Source organism: Mizuhopecten yessoensis, unplaced genomic scaffold, assembly GCF_002113885.1.
Source record: "Mizuhopecten yessoensis strain PY_sf001 unplaced genomic scaffold, ASM211388v2 scaffold5965, whole genome shotgun sequence".
NCBI classification, from domain to species: Eukaryota; Metazoa; Mollusca; class Bivalvia; order Pectinida; family Pectinidae; genus Mizuhopecten; species Mizuhopecten yessoensis.
Window position 1 is genome coordinate 217,471 of NW_018406312.1, and position 20,138 is coordinate 237,608.

At 36.9% G+C, this 20,138-nt stretch overlaps 1 protein-coding gene across 1 annotated transcript in view; it reads left to right on the forward strand.

Moving 5' to 3' along the window:
• Positions 1-20,138, forward strand: part of LOC110451336 (fibrillin-2-like) — a 95,227-nt gene that overhangs the window by 49,386 nt on the left and 25,703 nt on the right. Inside the window, exons 26-33 of the mRNA XM_021499282.1 lie at positions 304-432; positions 900-1,034; positions 2,047-2,181; positions 2,365-2,505; positions 3,311-3,457; positions 16,862-16,993; positions 18,226-18,360; positions 19,797-19,940. Coding sequence (XP_021354957.1) covers positions 304-432; positions 900-1,034; positions 2,047-2,181; positions 2,365-2,505; positions 3,311-3,457; positions 16,862-16,993; positions 18,226-18,360; positions 19,797-19,940 — 1,098 coding nt within the window. The remainder of the gene's footprint in view (positions 1-303; positions 433-899; positions 1,035-2,046; positions 2,182-2,364; positions 2,506-3,310; positions 3,458-16,861; positions 16,994-18,225; positions 18,361-19,796; positions 19,941-20,138) is intronic.

The following is a 20,138-nucleotide window of genomic DNA, read 5'->3' on the forward strand; positions in this document are numbered from 1 at the left end:
TGAGGAAGGGTACTGCTGTCCCCGGAGAGTCTCCACTGATGGTAAGTTTATCACAGATGTGAGGAAGGGTACTGCTGTCCCCGGAGAGTCTCCACTGATGGTAAGTTTATCACACAGATGTGAGGAAGGGTACTGCTGTCCCCGGAGAGTCTCCACTGATGGTAAGTTCACCACAGAGATCTGAGGAAGGGTACTGCTGTCCTTGGTAAATACCAGATAAGCGATTCAGTTGCATTGGGCCTCTTATATAATTGAGTTTGTCAAATTTGGACATTGATGGAATTCTTTTGCTGTTTGTGACAGGTGTATGTCCAGGTGATGCCCGACCAGAACTGATGGATGGAGTGGTAAGGAGATGTCTCAAGACCAACAGGTGTGGCGGAGGATACAACTGTCAAAATGGCCACTGTTGTCCTGCCAGGGTCTTTACAGGTAAATCTCAAGTTTATGTTCTTCTGATGCAAAATATGAGTTTTGATTTCATAGGAAATCTTACACTGATGTAGAAATACAGAGATAGATAGAAATGCAAAAAAATAGAAATCCAGAAACTATTGAAAATATAGAAATAAATACAGAAACAGATAAAAAAGCAGAGACAGAAATACCAGAAAACTGTCAAATTTTGTTATAAATTTGATAATTGACATCACCCAATAACATTCCTAGTAAGAATATGGATTCAATCCTATCTTTCTCATTGTTCATCTATTCTAACGTTACTGCGCTCATTTTTGCCAGGTACCCACATTTGTTGTTTCTTAATCAACATTTCTTTGTTCTGGTAAAAATGGTTTCTGTAATGTCAGATATTTAAATATTTACATCCATTATCGTGACTCTGACACCTTCAGTACAATCTATTGTATATAAAGTGCAGCGTCCTTGTCCATTCCCAGGTGTTTGTGCCAACGGTGGAAATGCATCCATGTATGATGGTAAACTGGTCATGTGTTCGTTGGAGAATCCATGTAACCAATCAGGATATACATGTAATAGAGCTGGTTACTGTTGTCCAACCAGAGTGTACCAAGGTAAGACACACAGGTTTTGTTTATCGACAATGATGATGTTATATGTATCAACAACAGTTACCAACATACCAGCACTACTTACCCTCAGTTATTTTACCATTTCTTTCTTTTTCTGTTGTCATGCTTCGTCCGTTTACATTTTACATGGAATTGAAATTCAATTTAAGTGATTTCATCGATAAATTGTAATGTTATTGACATCATCTTGACAAAGTGTTGTTATTTTTCAGGGTGATTCAGAAATCCAATATTGCCACCACAGGCTCCATTTTGAAAACCTTTTTCAGTTTTATAAACTCCAGTTCTGATTAGCGGATTCAAAGTATTCTTATTAGTGAAAGCTAATGGCTCTTAACTTTTTACAGACGTTCCTGAGAAAGACCCACTTAAGTGCTTTTACTTTTTAGGCTCATTCATCTTTCAAGATGGCCGCCCAGGGCTCTGACTTGACGAGATATTTTCAATTTCTTTTAAGAACTGTTATAGCTTATTGACTCTGATCTATCATTTTCTTGATTACTAAGATAGCTTAGTAATCTTGCCTCTGTCTGCTGTCCCAAATGGCCACCCAAAACAAAGATGTTAGCCAGCCAACCATATACTGAAAACTCCCAATTAATGTGGAGTAGGCATTTTCACTGGCAACTCCACATTATACAACCTTACTGTTTATAATAATTTCATATACACACAGTTTTTCTACAGCTACGTTTATGTAACATTACATACCCTTTGTGCCAAACATATTTAAAACCCTGCGACAAACTCCCATCAACTGCAACATTAAAAACATTCTCATTTGACCATTTATAGGCCCCTACAGGCCTCTTTATTTTTATCGAGAAAGGCAGATGAATATTTTTCTTAAAACATTTGCAATAGATAAATTAGACCAGTATTAACCTTTAAGAAAACCTTTTACATGTTATTGTCCTAATGGTGAAGATTAAAATTTTGAAGAAATGAAGCTGATCAGTAGAGGAACACTGTTATGTTGACTGTTTTGGTACAGACTATTGTCCTAATGGTGGGAAGCCAGCATACCATGATGGTCGTCCCCAAACCTGTCATGCTAACAAACCATGTAATGGAGGGCTGTACAACTGTGACGGTGGCTACTGTTGTCCTCAGAAAGTTGTCTTTAATGGTGAGTAAAGGCGATAATTGGATTTGATTTTAAAATGTAAGAAGAAACAATGATGTGTTACAGAAATGATGTTGTTACAGATACAATAAAGCCAGTTTACTGGTGATGAAAGGAATATAGAAAAAAAGAACAGGTGACCTCTTGTTATTTGATCTGTGCTATAATCATCTTATTCCTGACTAGGTTTCTGTCCCTATGGGGGTATTGCTGAGAAGATGGACAAGAAAGACCGCGTGTGTGACAGCAGTGTTACCAATGGTGGGTGTGGTCAAACCTTTAACTGTACGAACACAGTCTGCTGCCCACGTATTATCCAGGATCACAGTAAGTCTTCAACAAAACATCACTTGTTAATGTTCTCAAATTTATACAATTCATTAATTATTTGTTAACCTAAAAAACGTGATATTTCCCTCATCCGAGGGGAATCACCTTTTGAGGGTTAACAAGTATTAATGTTAAACTAAAATAGTCAATACATGTGTGACGCTATCAAAGATTGAAGGTAATATATTCCGTTAATCAGACATCTGGGTATTTCCATCTGCCTTTGTTTACTGCCCAACAATCAACACTTTTGCTTTCTTATTGGCCAAGATATGATTAACCCATGACATTTCCTGCAGTAATTTTAGTCACGGTAACCAGATTGTATTGTAATTTCTAACTTGGAGTTTGGAGCTGCACGTCAACATAGCTTTTTGTAAAAACTTTTGAACATTGTTTCAGCCATTTACAGCACTTATTTGAAATAGCTAGTGTGTCTTCCTTTTCATCCTCAGTACACAGTAATGTCCCTTCAGTACTTCCACAACATATTGTAATGTCATCTTATAAAACGTCCTTCCTTGTAACCTCACTATGTGATATCCAAACAGGAATATGAATATAAGAGATTTGAATAAAAACTGTTGTATTCCCATTTCCTCACTCCCTCTTCCCACCTTATGTATTCCCATTTCCTCACTCCCACTTTCCACTTTCTCTATTCCCATTTCCTCGCTCCCTCTTCCCACCTTATGTATTCCCATTTCCTCACTCTCTCTTCCCACTTTCTCTAAATTTTTCTACTCTTCTAAACTATCAGAAACAAAATTTTTTTATTTATTAGCATGGCTTTGTATTTCAGTGTCCTACTGTCCGTTCGGTGGAATGGTGGAGACGAAGGCTGGACAGCCCAGAACATGTATTGCGAGCCTCCAGGACCCTCAGTGTCAGCCAAAATCACACAGCTGTGTGGAGGGATACTGCTGCCCTAAGAAGGTCAACCTTCGAGGTCAGTTTCTTTATGTAATTCATACATACATTGGGGTTCTGTTTCCAAAGAATATGTCTACCTGTTAGTTCTGCATACCATAACTTTGATGTTGTTACACACGAAGAGATAAGTAACAGCCTAGTACCTGGGTTTCACCAGTACAGAATCGATTCTTAACAGGTAGATGTAAATGACCATCAAATTGATGATGTAAATCCCTTACATAGACACAATTAAACAAAGAACATATATCAGTAGGTCTTTTCACAATTCAAATCATTGCAAGTTCATCAAATGATTTACAGACTTTAGATCATGGAATTATATTTCAACAGACATAATCTATTTTCTTGCATATTTTATGGCGCATGGATGAGATGTGCTGGACTTTGTCAATGCAAAGTTTTTCAATGTTCTATAAAGGAGAATATTAAGTTATTAATATGTTATTAATATTTCGATTGGTTGGCAAGTTTCTGCATCCACATCTGCCTTGAACACATCAAAAGACACATGATTTGATTAAGTGACAAATCACATTGACAAGAGGTGTACCTGTTTCGTAAAGGATTTAACTTCAAACAATACATTGCACAGCAAACTGGAATATTGTTGATTTTAAATTTTATTGATATATAAGTGATACGCGAAATATCAGAGACGGGTGTGCAGCATAATTTAACCCCTGGGAATATGCTCTGTTAACAAAAATGTGAAATATTGACCCCACAAATTTAAAATGCTATACAGTAAGTAACATATAGTAAAGATATAGAAAATGATGCTAGACCACTGGCTTATTTTTAATATTTACATCTCTCCCTTCTTCAGCTTAGTAAACTCTGACTGCGTATAAATTAGCGTATACGCAATGAAAAAAGGCTCGGCGGATTGATATCTGTTTCAAATATGGTGCCGTTCACGCTTCAGCGCGATAGCTGTTCGATGACAGCCATTGTGTGGTTCCTTCAACATCTAGAAACATGGAACATGTTTTGTATCCACTATGTCTGATGATACAACAAAGGGATGCTGGCTAACTTCTTATTCCATGCATGCACATTCAAAATTCTCTGACGGTGAAGCAAACAATGGTGACTTCCTTTTGCGACGTTCGACGGCATCACTACCAGAACAGTGTGTCAATGCGTGTACATAACGACTGTTATTAATGAAAAATATATTCGAAGTGCTGCTAATATTACTTAATTAAAAATTTACAAGCGATGAAAAGAAGAAAAATAGTGTTATTCACTGCGTATTTTCTAAATTTACCAATATATCGATGTACATTCACTGGAACTATATTATCCTAGCAACCACGGCTACAGTAGTTACCATCGTAGCAAATTTTGTTTGTATAGCTTTTGGACATTATTTATGATGTACTTTAAGGATTGACCTTCATATTGACGGCATATACGGTAGTATGAACGCAGTCTGCAATGAACATATTCTTTATGGAGGGCGTATACGGTAGCATGAGCGCAGTTGGCAACGAACATATTCTTTAAGGAGCGCAAACGCGCACCATAGAATATGTTCATTGCCGACTGCGTTCATACTACCGTATACGCCGTCAAAATGCAGGTCAATCCTTTAATAATGTAAACGCTAGAGGGCACAAAGACTGATGATATTTGTAGATCAGTGAAGTAACCAACTTTTTAACGATGTTAATTTAGCGCTCCTATCTTCTTTCCCAGAAAAATGATTGGGGTTCACTTATAGAAGCAGGTGTGCTTATTGGGTTGAATACAGTAATAATACAAATGATGTCTTGATGTCCGTCCCATCCCGTCCTGATTCATTGCCATTAACTCCACCAAATTCATGTCTTATTTTTATCAAAGTTTATATAAAGAATACCTCATGAGTGTGTATTTCAGGGTTCATAGGTCAATGCCAAGGTCCTTTGCTAGTTATAGGTCAACCACAAGGCAGAGGAGACATTCATGTCTAACAGCATTTTAAGTTTTATGAACATGATAATAAATTGTAAGGTATGCGGGTAAACAAATTTAATTAGTTTACTTCCAGAATATTTGTTTAAATATACTGTATAGCGGTTATATTTCGCAGGGTTTTTAATTTTGCCCATTTGACTTATATCCGCAAATTCTAAACACCAGCAAAATCATCGAAAATGTTAACCACTTTTACGGACTTAATCACAGCGTGTTGACAATACTTATAACCCAACGCTGTTATGCAAGCTTAAATGAACTCAAATCAGATTATCACCGGACAACTGGGCCGTCTATGTAAAATCAACACTTACATGTAATTGGCCACAACATATTTATGTGTACACAGAAGGTTATTAATTGATTACAGTTTACTCGTACAAAGGTACATACACATTTGATTTTTTTTTCGAGTGAAGTCACTGGCAGATGACGACGCTCGGGATCGTTGCTTTCAAACAGTTTACCTGTATTTCGAGGTTTAACCCTTAAACAATGACACTCAAAATACTTTGCACGACACATGGGATTCGGGTGCAAAGTGTAATTTAACCCCTGCAAATATGTACTGTATACAAAAGCGCCAAGTATTGACCCCGCGAACTTAAAGCACTATACAGTACTATTAGTTTGTTGTTCAACTGTTGTCCATGTGATTGAATTTCTCTGAAAAATGGGACAGGTATCATATAATCTCACCTGTTTTGATGGGTGTATTATCTATAGGGTGAAAGGTGCTGGATTACTACACAGATCCACTCAGCGTCAGTGTTGTAATCACCATGTATACCTAACATGCTAATTTAAAACTTACCACCAGACGTCCTATTAAGTTTTATGATGCACACTGCTCCTAGTTATGATCTATAAAATTGTCAGTGTAGGAATACAAATACATGTTGTAAACAATGGGAGCATGAATTTTCAAATTTGGGAATGAATTTTCTCAAATAAGGATGTTGGCAAACATCTATTTGCTGATAGAGCAATACATTTTCTTCCACAATATATAATAGTAGAATGCATATGATAAGCAGTTTATCAAATAGGGGGATAATCTATAATTATCATCTATATACTTTTTTATACCACCTACCGGTAGCATGATAAATTCATTATCATTGGCTGTCAGCATAAGAAGTTGAGAACGACTATGAGAACAACTTGGGAACGGATTTTCTCAAAAATGAACGTGCTAGATGACGTCCCAAAAAACGGAAATAGTGTCCACACAAAAGTGATCCGCGTAAGAAATAGTCCGTCATAAACATATCAATACAGAGTTACAGAAAAATATTGTGAGAATAACAACACCATTTCAGGTGTAAATGTGCATATGGAAGAGCCGATGACAATAGGATGGTTTTAAAAATATTTTGTTTACGTATTTTTAAGGTTCATTGTATCCCTTAGCACAAAGGTTGGAGAAAAATGGAGCGGTGGCCTCTCAATTTTATCCACGTGCGAGCGATGAGAAAATTGTTCTCACGACAAACCCTAAAAATACAGTGTGATAATCTTTAATTATCAAGCACAAAAAATCTGGTAATCTATAATTATCAAGTGCAGAAAACATGATAATCTGTAATCATCAAGCAATGTGATCATGTATAATTCTGTTGGAGAGACCATCAAGACGTATTAGTTCCCAGGAATATTTTGTTTCTCTACAATTTTCAGCTCATACTTAGTTCTTACAGATAACAAAAGGAATACTGCATACCAGTGTCATGCATAAACTGTAACCCCTCCTACCAAAATGTAACACACACAACCAACCCCCACCCCCTTTCCACAAAATATCTTAAATTGAAATATTCTATATCTAAAGTTGTTGACTTTTGAATAGGAGCCAGGGGAACATCATCTTCAGGTGTACCCACCCTACTGCAATAACGTCCCATGTTGGTAGCCCCTCCCCCCTTTTAGGGAGGTGCATTATGGTAAGGGCAGAAAAGGGGGTTACATATAGGTTCCCCAACGAGTGATGATTGGTTATCATGTTTATTTAACTCGAGTTCGTTAATCTTCAAATTGTATAAAGACGAGAGGTTTACCGAGTTTCTTTTACAACTTGAAAATTAACTAACGATTGAGAGTTAGATAAACATGATAACTAATCATCACGAGTTGGGGGACCTGTTTCTCCTAAAACGTTCGTATTCTATCTGAAAAAAAAGCATTATTACATGTCGTCATGAATCAAAGATTGACCAATGAAATCACGTCCAGGGTGTTACCTACTAGTGCGTAACCAAAAATGTTTACCATGTTTACTCCTAGCAGGTTCCTACAGTGGTTGTGGGAGAAATTATGGTATTTAGTACACCGCATGATAACTTTTAGGAAGGCTATTGGATAACTATCCCCGTCCTATTTGGTATACCATATTTGCTGTAATTAATAGCCAGGGTGCTTAAAAAAATAATTTAAATGGGGGTGCTCGTTAGGATAATAAAATGTGACTTGTGATAAAACAAGTTTTGCAACTTAAACTGTTGCTACAGAAGGACATTATAAACATTCCAGTGAGGCTTAATTGTTCAAAAGATATCTTGTTGGTCAACCTGAGCTAATTGTGTTGGTTTATGAATATGGGATAGTGGCACTTGGAAATATACTCATCATTTGTTTTAAGATTTTTAAAGAGCTGATATTATGGTAAAAACATTTCAATTACGGTATCTATGTTGTGAGGTAATTATGTATTGTATATTTGAAGTGTGGATGGGTGAATGTAAGACAGCTATTGTGTTGGGTGGCTTTGGCCTATTTGGTTTAGATATTGTACGTTGCTGATTGGTGAATTTAAGACATCAATGTTGTCAGATAGCTACTGTACCTTTCCTTGATATTATTGACAAATTTAGGGATGCTTTTTTATTGATTCTTTTCTTTATTTTAAACGTGTAATATAGATTTGTGTCATAATATTTCTGTTACATGATTATGAGACAATGACTTGATGATTTGTCCCTGTGAACATATTTGGGAGATATACTAAGGTAGGGAAGGGACTAAGATGTTGTTGGCTATCAATCATGTTACAAATGACAAAAATCTATTATGTAGATGTGCAATAGACGTATGAGTCAGTTAGCATTAACTAACCATTATAGGAGATTCATCACCTCCAGGGTATATGACTTAATTGTGCTGAAGCTTAATAGCCAGGTGTATACCATACTCAAGGCCCAGTTAATGACCCGTGAAGGGTATTTCCAGAATTGAAGCTATTTATATCCTAAACCGTGACTATAGAATCTAGGTCAGCACGATGTTTTGATTGCATTGTTCAATGAATAATACATGTACGTTATAACATTCCTTTTGAGATGTTGATCTGGGCAGTGGAATTTACTTACCTTACACAATACCTTAGCCTAGTATCCACCCTAATGAAGTGCTGTACCAGGTACAGTCATGGACTGTTGTCTGTATACGTGCATAGGTGCGAGATATTACAACCACAATTTCACTGTCATTTAAATCAACCATCTTGATAAAAACTTGTCACTCAGATTCCTCTCTAGGTATCTCTGGTTTTATTTAAAACCGACTAATTACCTATAACTCGCAAAAGTTCTCCAGGACAAATCAAATTCAACTCTATACAGGGAAAAGATTACGGCATCACACAGAACACTTTAAATGTTGTTAAAAGGCTTCAATTTTAGACTTTGGGTCAAATTCAAAGCTGTTTCTTCTTATTGGAAGCAAATGAAAAGAAAATACTTCAAAGTTGAAATAGGCAAATGTGATGGATGTAACATTGGCATTTCATTAAAACCCTCATTTTTGGCCAAGTTTGTTCAAGTAAATGACCTTCACCAATTTTCATGGTCACAGGGGTCAAATATGTTGAACACTTTAAACAACTTCTTCTGAATAACCAAAATGCCCAGGGTCATGATATTTGACCAGTAGCATGCTGGGATAAAGGGCTATCAAGTTTGTTCAAATGAATGCCCTTCACTTACATTCAATGTCACATGGGTCAATTGTCTTAAAAAACCTTTATACAACTTCTTCTGAATAACCAAAAGGACCAGTATGGTGATATTTGGTCAGTAGCATGCTAGGATGAAGGGCTAATACATTTGTTCAAATGAATGACCTTGAATTATTTTCAAGGTCACAAGGATCAAATATGTTAAGCAACTTCTTCTGTTTAACCAAAAGTTGCAAGATAATGACATTTGGCCTGTTACATGATGGGATGAAGGGCTACCAAGTTTGTTCAAATGAATGACCTTGACATTTATTCAAGGTCACAGGGATCAAATATGTCGAAAATCTTTAAACGACTTCTTAATAACCAAAAGGCCAAGGATGTTGAACAATACACATGTAACAAGTGTATTGTGACACCAGTCCTAAGGGTTGGGTATACAAGTGTATTGTAACACTAATCCTAGGGGTTGGGTCTGTATCCACATGTTACAAATGTAATCTAAGGCTTGGGTCTGTATCCACATGTTACAAGTGTAATCTAGGGTTTGATCTGTATCCACATGTTACAAGGGTAATCTAAGGCTTGGGACTGTATCCACATGTTACAAGTGTAATCTAAGGCTTGGGTCTGTATCCACATGTTACAAATGTAATCTAAGGCTTGGGTCTGTATCCACATGTTCCAAATGTAATCTAAGGCTTGGGTCTGTATCCACATGTTCCAAATGTAATCTAAGGCTTGGGTCTGTATCCACATGTTACAAGTGTAATGTGAAAAAAGTCATTTGGATTTGGTCTGTATCCACATGTTACAAGTGTAATCTATGGCTTTGGTCTGTATCCACATGTTACAAGTGTAATGTGACAACAGTCATTTGGATTTGGTCTGTATCCACATGTTACAAGTGTAATCTAGGGTTTGATCTGTATCCACATGTTACAAGTGTAATCTAAGGCTTGGGTCTGTATCCACATGTTACAAGTGTAATCTAAGGCTTGGGTCTGTATCCACATGTTACAAGTGTATTCTAGGGGTTTGGTCTGTATCCACATGTTACAAGTGTAATCTAGGGTTATGTCTGTATCCACATGTTACAAGTGTAATCTAGGGTTTGGTCTGTATCCACATGTTACAAGTGTAATCTATGGCTTGGGTCTGTATCCACATGTTACAAGTGTAATGTAGGGTTTGGTCTGTATCCACATGTTACAAGTGTTTTCTATGGGTTTGGTCTGTATCCAAATGTTACAAGTGTAATCTAGGGTTATGTCTGTATCCACATGTTACAAGTGTGATCTAGGGTTTGGTCTGTATCCACTGTTACAAGTGTATTCTAGGGTTTGGTCTGTATCCACATGTTACAAATGTAATCTAGGGTTTGGTCTGTATCCACATGTTACAAGTGTAATCTATGGCTTGGGTCTGTATCCACATGTTACAAGTGTAATCTAGGGTTTGGTTTGTATCCACATGTTACAAATGTAATCTAGGGTTTGGTCTGTATCCACATGTTACAAGTGTTTTCTATGGGTTTGGTCTGTATCCAAATGTTACAAGTGTAATCTAGGGTTATGTCTGTATCCACATGTTACAAGTGTGATCTAGGGTTTGGTCTGTATCCACTGTTACAAGTGTATTCTAGGGTTTGGTCTGTATCCACATGTTACAAATGTAATCTAGGGTTTGGTCTGTATCCACATGTTACAAGTGTAATCTATGGCTTGGGTCTGTATCCACATGTTACAAGTGTAATCTAGGGTTTGGTTTGTATCCACATGTTACAAATGTAATCTAGGGTTTGGTCTGTATCCACATGTTACAAGTGTTTTCTATGGGTTTGGTCTGTATCCAAATGTTACAAGTGTAATCTAGGGTTATGTCTGTATCCACATGTTACAAGTGTGATCTAGGGTTTGGTCTGTATCCACTGTTACAAGTGTATTCTAGGGTTTGGTCTGTATCCACATGTTACAAATGTAATCTAGGGTTTGGTCTGTATCCACATGTTACAAGTGTAATCTATGGCTTGGGTCTGTATCCACATGTTACAAGTGTAATCTAGGGTTTGGTTTGTATCCACATGTTACAAATGTAATCTAGGGTTTGGTCTGTATCCACATGTTACAAGTGTTTTCTATGGGTTTGGTCTGTATCCAAATGTTACAAGTGTAATCTAGGGTTATGTCTGTATCCACATGTTACAAGTGTGATCTAGGGTTTGGTCTGTATCCACTGTTACAAGTGTATTCTAGGGTTTGGTCTGTATCCACTGTTACAAGTGTATTCTAGGGTTTGGTCTGTATCCACATGTTACAAGTGTATTCTAGGGTTATGTCTGTATCCACATGTTACAAGTGTATTCTAGGGGTTTGATCTGTATCCACATGTTACAAGTGTAATCTAGGGGTTGGGTCTGTATCCACATGTTACAAGTGTAATCTATGGCTTGGGTCTGTATCCACATGTTACAAGTGTATTCTAGGGTTTGGTCTGTATCCACATGTTACAAGTGTAATCTAGGGTTATGTCTGTATCCACATGTTACAAGTGTATTCTAGGGTTTGGTCTGTATCCACATGTTACAAGTGTATTCTAGGGTTATGTCTGTATCCACATGTTACAAGTGTATTCTAGGGTTTTGTCTGTATCCACATGTTACAAGTGTATTCTAGGGTTTTGACTGTATCCACATGTTACAAGTGTAATCTAGGGTTATGTCTGTATCCACATGTTACAAGTGTAATCTAGGGTTTGGTTTGTATCCACATGTTTCAAGAGTATTCTAGGGGTTGGGTCTGTATCCACATGTTACAAGTGTATTCTAGGGTTATGTCTGTATCCACATGTTACAAGTGTATTCTAGGGGTTTGATCTGTATCCACATGTTACAAGTGTAATCTTGGGTTTGATCTGTATCCACATGTTACAAGTGTAATCTAAGGCTTGGGTCTGTATCCACATGTTACAAGTGTAATCTATGGCTTGGGTCTGTATCTACATGTTACAAGTTTAATCTAGGGTTTGGTCTGTATCCACATGTTACAAGTGTAATCTAGGGTTTGGTCGGTATCCACATGTTACAAGTGTAATGTGACAACAGTCCTTTGGGTTGGGTCTGTATCCACGTGCTATATGTATAATATGACATCAGTTGCTTGGCCTGCCACTGTCAGCATTCTTAGCTGGTCTATGGTAGGTACTTTCAGAGCTTTTTACTGACTCATAATAAAAGTACAAAGATAATCACTGAGGCATTGCTTTCAACGAGAACAATGTATTCATACTTTATCACGATTCTACAGTCTGTATGTAAGCCATGATATATTCTATCATGGGTGTAAAAAGTTCAACATTGTATCTGATATCTAAGAAGGTCTGAGTCTTCTTCGTAATGTTGTTACTTTAGGTGTTGTGTCTTTATTATAAAGCCAGTTTTCCCTTTTGTTTCCTGATTAGATTCATCCTTCAGATCAGTCAATCTCAGTACACAGTCCCAATACACTCTATTACTCCTGTGGTACTATACTGATATACGCAGTGCCAAAATATAAGTGTAACACTGGGTACAATATCACATCCTCTAAATAATAAAACAGAAAATATATTTTACGAAGTGGTCTTACATTTACCGTGTGTTTTGTTGTGATTCTATAAATATCTATGATGTTCCACCTGTGGGTAGACAGACTGTTGACCGGTTCAAGGTGAATCATTATCATAATTAGGGGGTTAAACATCAAACTACCGTGTTGAACGACGAATGTATATGATTATTACAATTAGGGGTGTTATATATAAGGCACTACCCGACAACTCTGTATCTCATTACGCCCCAGAACTCTACCAGAGCAGACACATATACAGGTGTAGAACTTAATACATTGTAAAGCTTATTACTGAGGTTATAAGACTGATACGCTCTGATAAGACTGAAGGTGACTGGAAGTAGGAGACAGCTCGATGAGGTGAAGTTAGGGTATTGCTGGCTGTGGGACACATTGTATGGAGAAAAAGCTGACTGGAGTTACCTATATTGATCTGTTACCACACTGGTACATGTAACACAGGAACTATCAGACAGGAAGCCGAAGACAGTTTCCCTGGAATCAAACAGAAGGCTGTAGGGATTCCACAGGACCACTAGAACTCGAGCATATTAGCCAGACGTAGTTACGACTTTGGACAAGGAGCAGCCATGTACCGGGCTGTCATTTTTATAGTGGCAGTAGTCAGTTTGGTTAGTGGTGAAAACAGACCAACTCCTAGTCCACCTCCTGGTGTCAGTGTCACAAGACCATCTCCCGGTCAGTATTAGAAATGGTTATAAGGTGCTATTTGTAGGGTATTTGTTTATTTGTTATTGTAATCAGTCTACATTTGAACCTAAACGTACCTACTTCATAAAAATGTTGCTAACAGAACTGAAAAAATATCGTGTTTATTTTGAATTATTGCTGTGTAAATAACGCTTATATTACCTACAGAAATGTCTTTTGTATCTTGTCATGTAGACTCTCTGACATTCAGCTTACAGAAATTTCATTTATTGACTTTGTAATGACAGATTTGTAGACAGTATACTTGAAGAAGTGATTTAATTACAATTACACTACAACACATACTTACAGAAAAGTCACTGACGGTGAACTTATAGCAACGTCATCATGACAAAGTCACTGACGGTGAACTTATAGCAAAGTCATCATGACAAAGTCACTGACGGTGAACTTATAGCAAGGTCATCATGACAAAGTCACTGACAGTGAACTTATAGCAACGTCATCATGACAAAGTCACTGACGGTGAACTTATAGCAACGTCATCATGACAAAGTCACTGACGGTGAACTTATAGCAACGTCATCATGACAAAGTCACTGACGGTGAACTTATAGCAGCGTCGTCACAGACAGTATACTTTTGTTTAAGTTATTGTATACTTGCTAACTCTCCCTATTTTGGAGGGTCAGGTTCCAGTTTTTGGACCCTGAAATGTAATATTTTCAACCAATGAATTTTCTGATTTTTACCTGTATTTTGATATCTAATGATTCCATCTGAAAGAAAAACTCAAAAGATTTCATTTTAAGAGATTATTTTTCCCAAGGAAGTATATCCACTATTCATGTTTTTAATTTTGAGTGCACTGAATCTCTCCACAGAAATTTCGAAAGATTGGCAAGTGTTGATAATTTGCCCTCTAGCAACAGAAAGGGTCACAAGTTGTTCAACTTAAAACTGTTTCCTTAACAACTACCAGCACAGATATAGAGGTTCCCCAACGAGTGATGATTGGTTATCATGTTTATCTAACTCGAGTTAGATAATTATCAAACTGTATAAGGACACGAGGTTTACAGAGTATTTTTTACGATTTAAAAATAAACTTACGAGTGTTAGATAAACATTATAACCAATCATCACAAGTTTGGGATCCTTTTTCTCCCATAACGTTTATATTTTATATGGAAAGCCATGCTCCCTTTAAAAAATACACTATGTCGGCTACCGATGGGAGGAAATGATTGCCGTGAATCATGACGTCACAATGGAAGATGACGTTGCAGAGCATCGTTACGTGATGTCATAAGTAAAAAATTGACCAATGAAATCACTTCCAGGGTGTTACCCGTTAGTGGGTAACCAAAAATGTCTACCAACTCCAAGCAGGTTTATCCAATGTGTCGGGAGTGAGGAAACATATAGGGGTTGTGGGAGAAACAAATAATGTGGTAAAATTGTTGACTAACACACTGTAGTAGCACCACTTCTAATGTTTTAAGTGCTTACTACATTAATATATCGTTTATCTTGGATGGAATCTGATGCCAAAGAGGAAAAAAGTAAGGAAAAAGAAAAGGGGCATGTGATATACAGACTTAGATTTGTTTTGAATTTTCAGTTTCATGAATGTATTGGTTGGTTGCTGTTCATTATCCTGTTCATGATCGGGTTGACTTGGATCCCTAATGATAACTACTCGGTAGATGTAACTGTAAGCTGGGGTCGCTAACTAGAAATACTTGTAAGTCGGAATGGAATGGAATTTGTTAAGTGTGATTTCTCATTCAGCTGCAAAAAATAAAAATATAGTGAAAGATGTTTTCACAAGTATAGTGCTACAATCACAGCAGTAATCATCAACTAGGAATGGTTGATAACAGTCACTAATGTAGTCATAATTCATGTAAACAAAGGACATTCATTGAAAGCCCTTCGTTCCAGAATGCTCCTTGCCAAATACCATGGATCTAGACTTCTTCCTTATTTACCAAAGGTTGTTTGAATATTTTGACATGCTTTGTCCTTGTGACCTTGAAATATGATCAACGTTGACGTTGATCATACTTTTAAATGAAATATGATAGCCAATCACCTGGGCATGTATATCGATCAAATAGTAAGACTCTAGACTTAAGTAGAACTTGAGTTGAAGTTTTTCATATCGGCCATATTGTATTTTTTACCTTCTTATAAAATGTTGCAATAACACCTTTACATCATGACCTACAATATACCTGAAAGACTGTGAACATATTTGCTACAGATCAAAAGATTAAGACTCCATAAAGTCATGGTAGAAGAATAATAAGAAGCATAGCAAAAACAATAAGTCTTTTCACCTGATGGTGAAAACCCCTAATAAGATAGCCATCTATTACCTGGTCTTGCTATCTATTACCTGGTTGTGCTATCTATTACCTTGTCTTCAGTGTAAAATGTTTAATTGAACCTATCAAATTATCTACTTCCGCTAGCATCCCTAATTAGTACTGATGAATACACGCTGCCTAATGTTAGTATCTAGTCTACTTAAAGTTCCTTAACTCTTAAAAGTCTCCTAAGGGAAGCATACCTATAAAAATGTTCATAGAAAGTCTATGTTATTGAGAATTTCCAGGCTCCTGCCCTTCATCAGTCATACATGTAAAGGGGAAAAACAGTACAGCTTCCATGTGATGTCCATTTGGTATCCACATGGATTAACTCCGACTACCAAACACATTAATTAAAACCACCACCAAAAAAACGGTAAATATAACTTGGAAATTGTATTTCCCAGCATGACCCGTCCTCGATATCCAGGAGTTATGATGCAGAGAGTGTAAGTGATCGTAACCCCTGGATATCAAGGGTGGGCATGACTACCACTTTGATAAATCATATTTGAAAAGAAAACCATACCTTGCAGGACTTTTTGAAGAAATTACAAATATTTGATAAACAAATTAATATAACCAACAACAGTGCTCTGAGTGTAAACATTCAACAGGACTAGACCTTGATTCCAACCCTGGACTTCAGATTGTTATACTATATCACTCTAACAGACTGAGCTACCTGGTCTGGCCAAACTGTGTGACAGTTATAGCCAAGCGGCAGTTAAAGGGAGGTTACTGTATGTAGGAAAATCCACAGTGCAGTGGGACAGGAAACCTTCAACACTATCACATGATCCTGAGGCTGTAGAGCATGTTTTATGGGATGTTTACTGTTACAGGTAGTTGTCCGGGAAGGGTTTTACCTGAAATGGAAGGAGATGTGCCCAAAAGGTGTGAGGAAACTTCTACCACCAACGATTGCAGTTCTGATTCTGTTTGCATGAACAACATCTGTTGTCCTACACCGACAGGTAAATATCATGTTCACAGTCTGTTCATTTACAACAAATATATTCACATAGAGTACACGCTGGAAGAAGCCCCATATCCCCTATTACTCAATTTTAGCTCATTTGACCCAAAGGGCCAAGTGAGCTTATGCCTTGGTGGGGTATATGTTATCTGTCTGACACGTGTTGTTAACTTTGATACTTTTAATGACTTAATAACTAGTAGGCCTAAGGTGATCAATCACCTTGACAGAACATCCTTTTTAAAGTCACTTGGTCAAATGTCTTAAAACCTTCAAACCATTTATTCTGGACAATCAAGAGATCTAAGGTGGTGATTTTTTTCTAGTAGTATGGCAGGATAAAAGGCTAACTATTTGTTTAAATTAATCTCTTTTACAGATTCCAAAAATCCCAAGGGTCAAATATGTTAAACCTTTAAATGAATTCTGTCTGATAACCAACTGGCCTAGGGAAATGATATTTGGCCAGAAGCATGCTGGGATAGAGGGCTATCATTTTTGTTCATTCAATGTCAAAGGGGTCAAATGATAGTTCAAACTTTTATAAAAAAGACTCCTTCTGAACATTTGACCTTAGCATGATGGGATTAAGGACTATAAAGTTTGTTCAAATGGACAGCCAGGACCCACTTTCAAGGTCACATGGGCCAAATCTGTAAAAAAATCCTTCAACAACTTCTTTAAAACCAAGAGGCCTACATTAGCAATATTTGGCTTGTAGCATGATTCAATGGAAGACTTTTGAGTTTGTTCAGATAAACAATCTTAATCCACTTTCAATGTCATTGGTGTAACTTGTGTTAAAAACTTCAAACAGCTTTTTCTGTTTAATCAAAAGGCCTAGAATCTTGATATATGGCCTGTAGTATTCTTAGATGAAGGAATGTCAAGTTATTTCAAAAGGATGACCTTGACCAACTTTCAAGATACATGGGGGGAGGGGGGACTTCATTAAAATCTTTAAACAATTGTACTATTCAATTACTAATTTTAGTCAGCAGTTGTGCATGTTTCATTTTCAATCTGGTCTGGTGACCATCTTGGATTTTGACAATTAATATTTGTTATCACTTTTTCTCAAGAAGTACTAGACTTTTTTGGGGGTATTTTATTTAAAGATTGAAGTCACTTAATATTTGAATAACATCATGAAAATTGGTTTATCAGTGACAAAAACACTGTGGATATATTAAATAATGCTAAATCATAGACCTACATATGTATTGGCAGTTCCACCTGGTCAGTGTCCCACTTTGCCTACTGGTGCAATTGGAACATGTGTTGAGGCTTGCTCAGATGACACTGGCTGTTCAGGAATCCAGAAGTGTTGCTCTAATGGCTGTGGACACACCTGTCAGACCCCAGGTATTTCCTCTTTTCTGTGATACAGATGTACATATATAGAATATGCGTACTGGTAAATAGTGCCCCATGTCATTGATAAGGATGCCTTTTGGTAGTTATGATGTCTGTTCCTCTAGATCTGTCAGTCTGTCCATCTAAAATTATATTCCTGAAATTATCTCAGAATCCTGACTTTCAATTTTCCTTTAATTTGCATGTGATACATGTACAGACATATGCAGATGTGCTTCAACGTGTCTAAGGTCTAGCTAGCTGGTACACTGTTATCAGTGTATGTAAGTCTGACTGTGTTATATAGATGTGCATTAGGTGTCGAAAAAGTTGCTAAGGTTATAAGGCCAAGTTCATTGTTGCTAAAATTAAAGTGGGTTGAGTATTGTTGTTTTTTTTGACTCGAAATTGAAGATGACAACTATCAGTTGCTTTGGATTAGCCAAGACGTATAAGGCTTTACATTTTGTTTTTTGAAAGGGTTTTGTTCAGACTTTGTGGAAAATTGTACTTATAAGATATTCTTTATGGTGAGTAAGAATACTTTATCCCGTTCCATCTATTACAAGATGGCCACTGTCCCTTCTGATTGGCTGAGACTTATCAGGAAATCAGTTCTGTTCTATACTGGTCTGATTTTGTCTGTATTTGTTGGATAACATTTGTGTGACCCTTTATTACCAATATTTCAAAAATTGCTTAAATGGGCATGTTGCTTTGCAATTACATTTGAATATATATGGTCAGACACAGAGGGGGATTGGGCAAGTATAAATTCTAACTTCTATTTTTTACAGATTTTTTCATATAAAATTGTTAAAGTTTGATGAACAATTACTATACAAATGTGTTTTATACTGCGTTCACAAGGTAACACACTTGTTACATACATATCTCATTGCTGAATGATATGTGTACATGCTGCACAAATTGAATTGCCATTTTTAGCTCACCTGCCTGCCTGAAGGGCTAGTTAGCTTATGCCATGGTGCATAGAATTATAATATTTGGCTGGTAACTGTCACAGATAGAGCCTGACAAAGTTGACTATTGAAAATTACCTCAACCTTCTTTCAAGGTCACAGGGGTCAAATATAGCAAAAACTGCAAACAGAAGTGAAAGGCATGGAGTCGTGATATTTAACAAGTAGCTACCTTAGATGGAGCCCAACAAAGTTTGCGAATGAAAATGACCTTTACCTACTTTATCCTATTGCTTTATCTTAATCTAATTTGATATAGAGTATCCTTGGCCCAACATGATTCAATATTGTAGAAACCATGCCCTCATCCCAATTGGGACAGGAGAATGGTACCCAATAAAGCAAGGGTGTTACTGAGAGACAGAGCCATTAATGTTTGGAAATATTTGTAGTACAGTATAATATTTATTTAATATTTTGCTTTGACTGCTTTAGTCAATAGTCTTGTTGCTGTTTTTCCAGTTTTTCCAGTAAAGCCAGGTGTGTGTCCCACTGTGTCTCCTACTACAGCTGGGACGTGTGTTGAGGCTTGCTCAAATGACACTGCCTGTCCAAGAAACACAAAGTGTTGTTCTAACGGCTGTGGACACACCTGTCAGAATCCAGGTAATCCCTTCTCTACCACTCCAACACGTCGCTGTTACATGGGTTTCTTTCAGAAACTAAAACCAGAATAGTCTTGATTTTTACCATAATGATGTTTCATGACTCTCAATTAAAAAAAGAAAAACATTTGTGAAAATTAGTACAACAATGTTAAAACCATTGCCATCTTATAATGTAAAACCTTTCTCATCTTCTCGT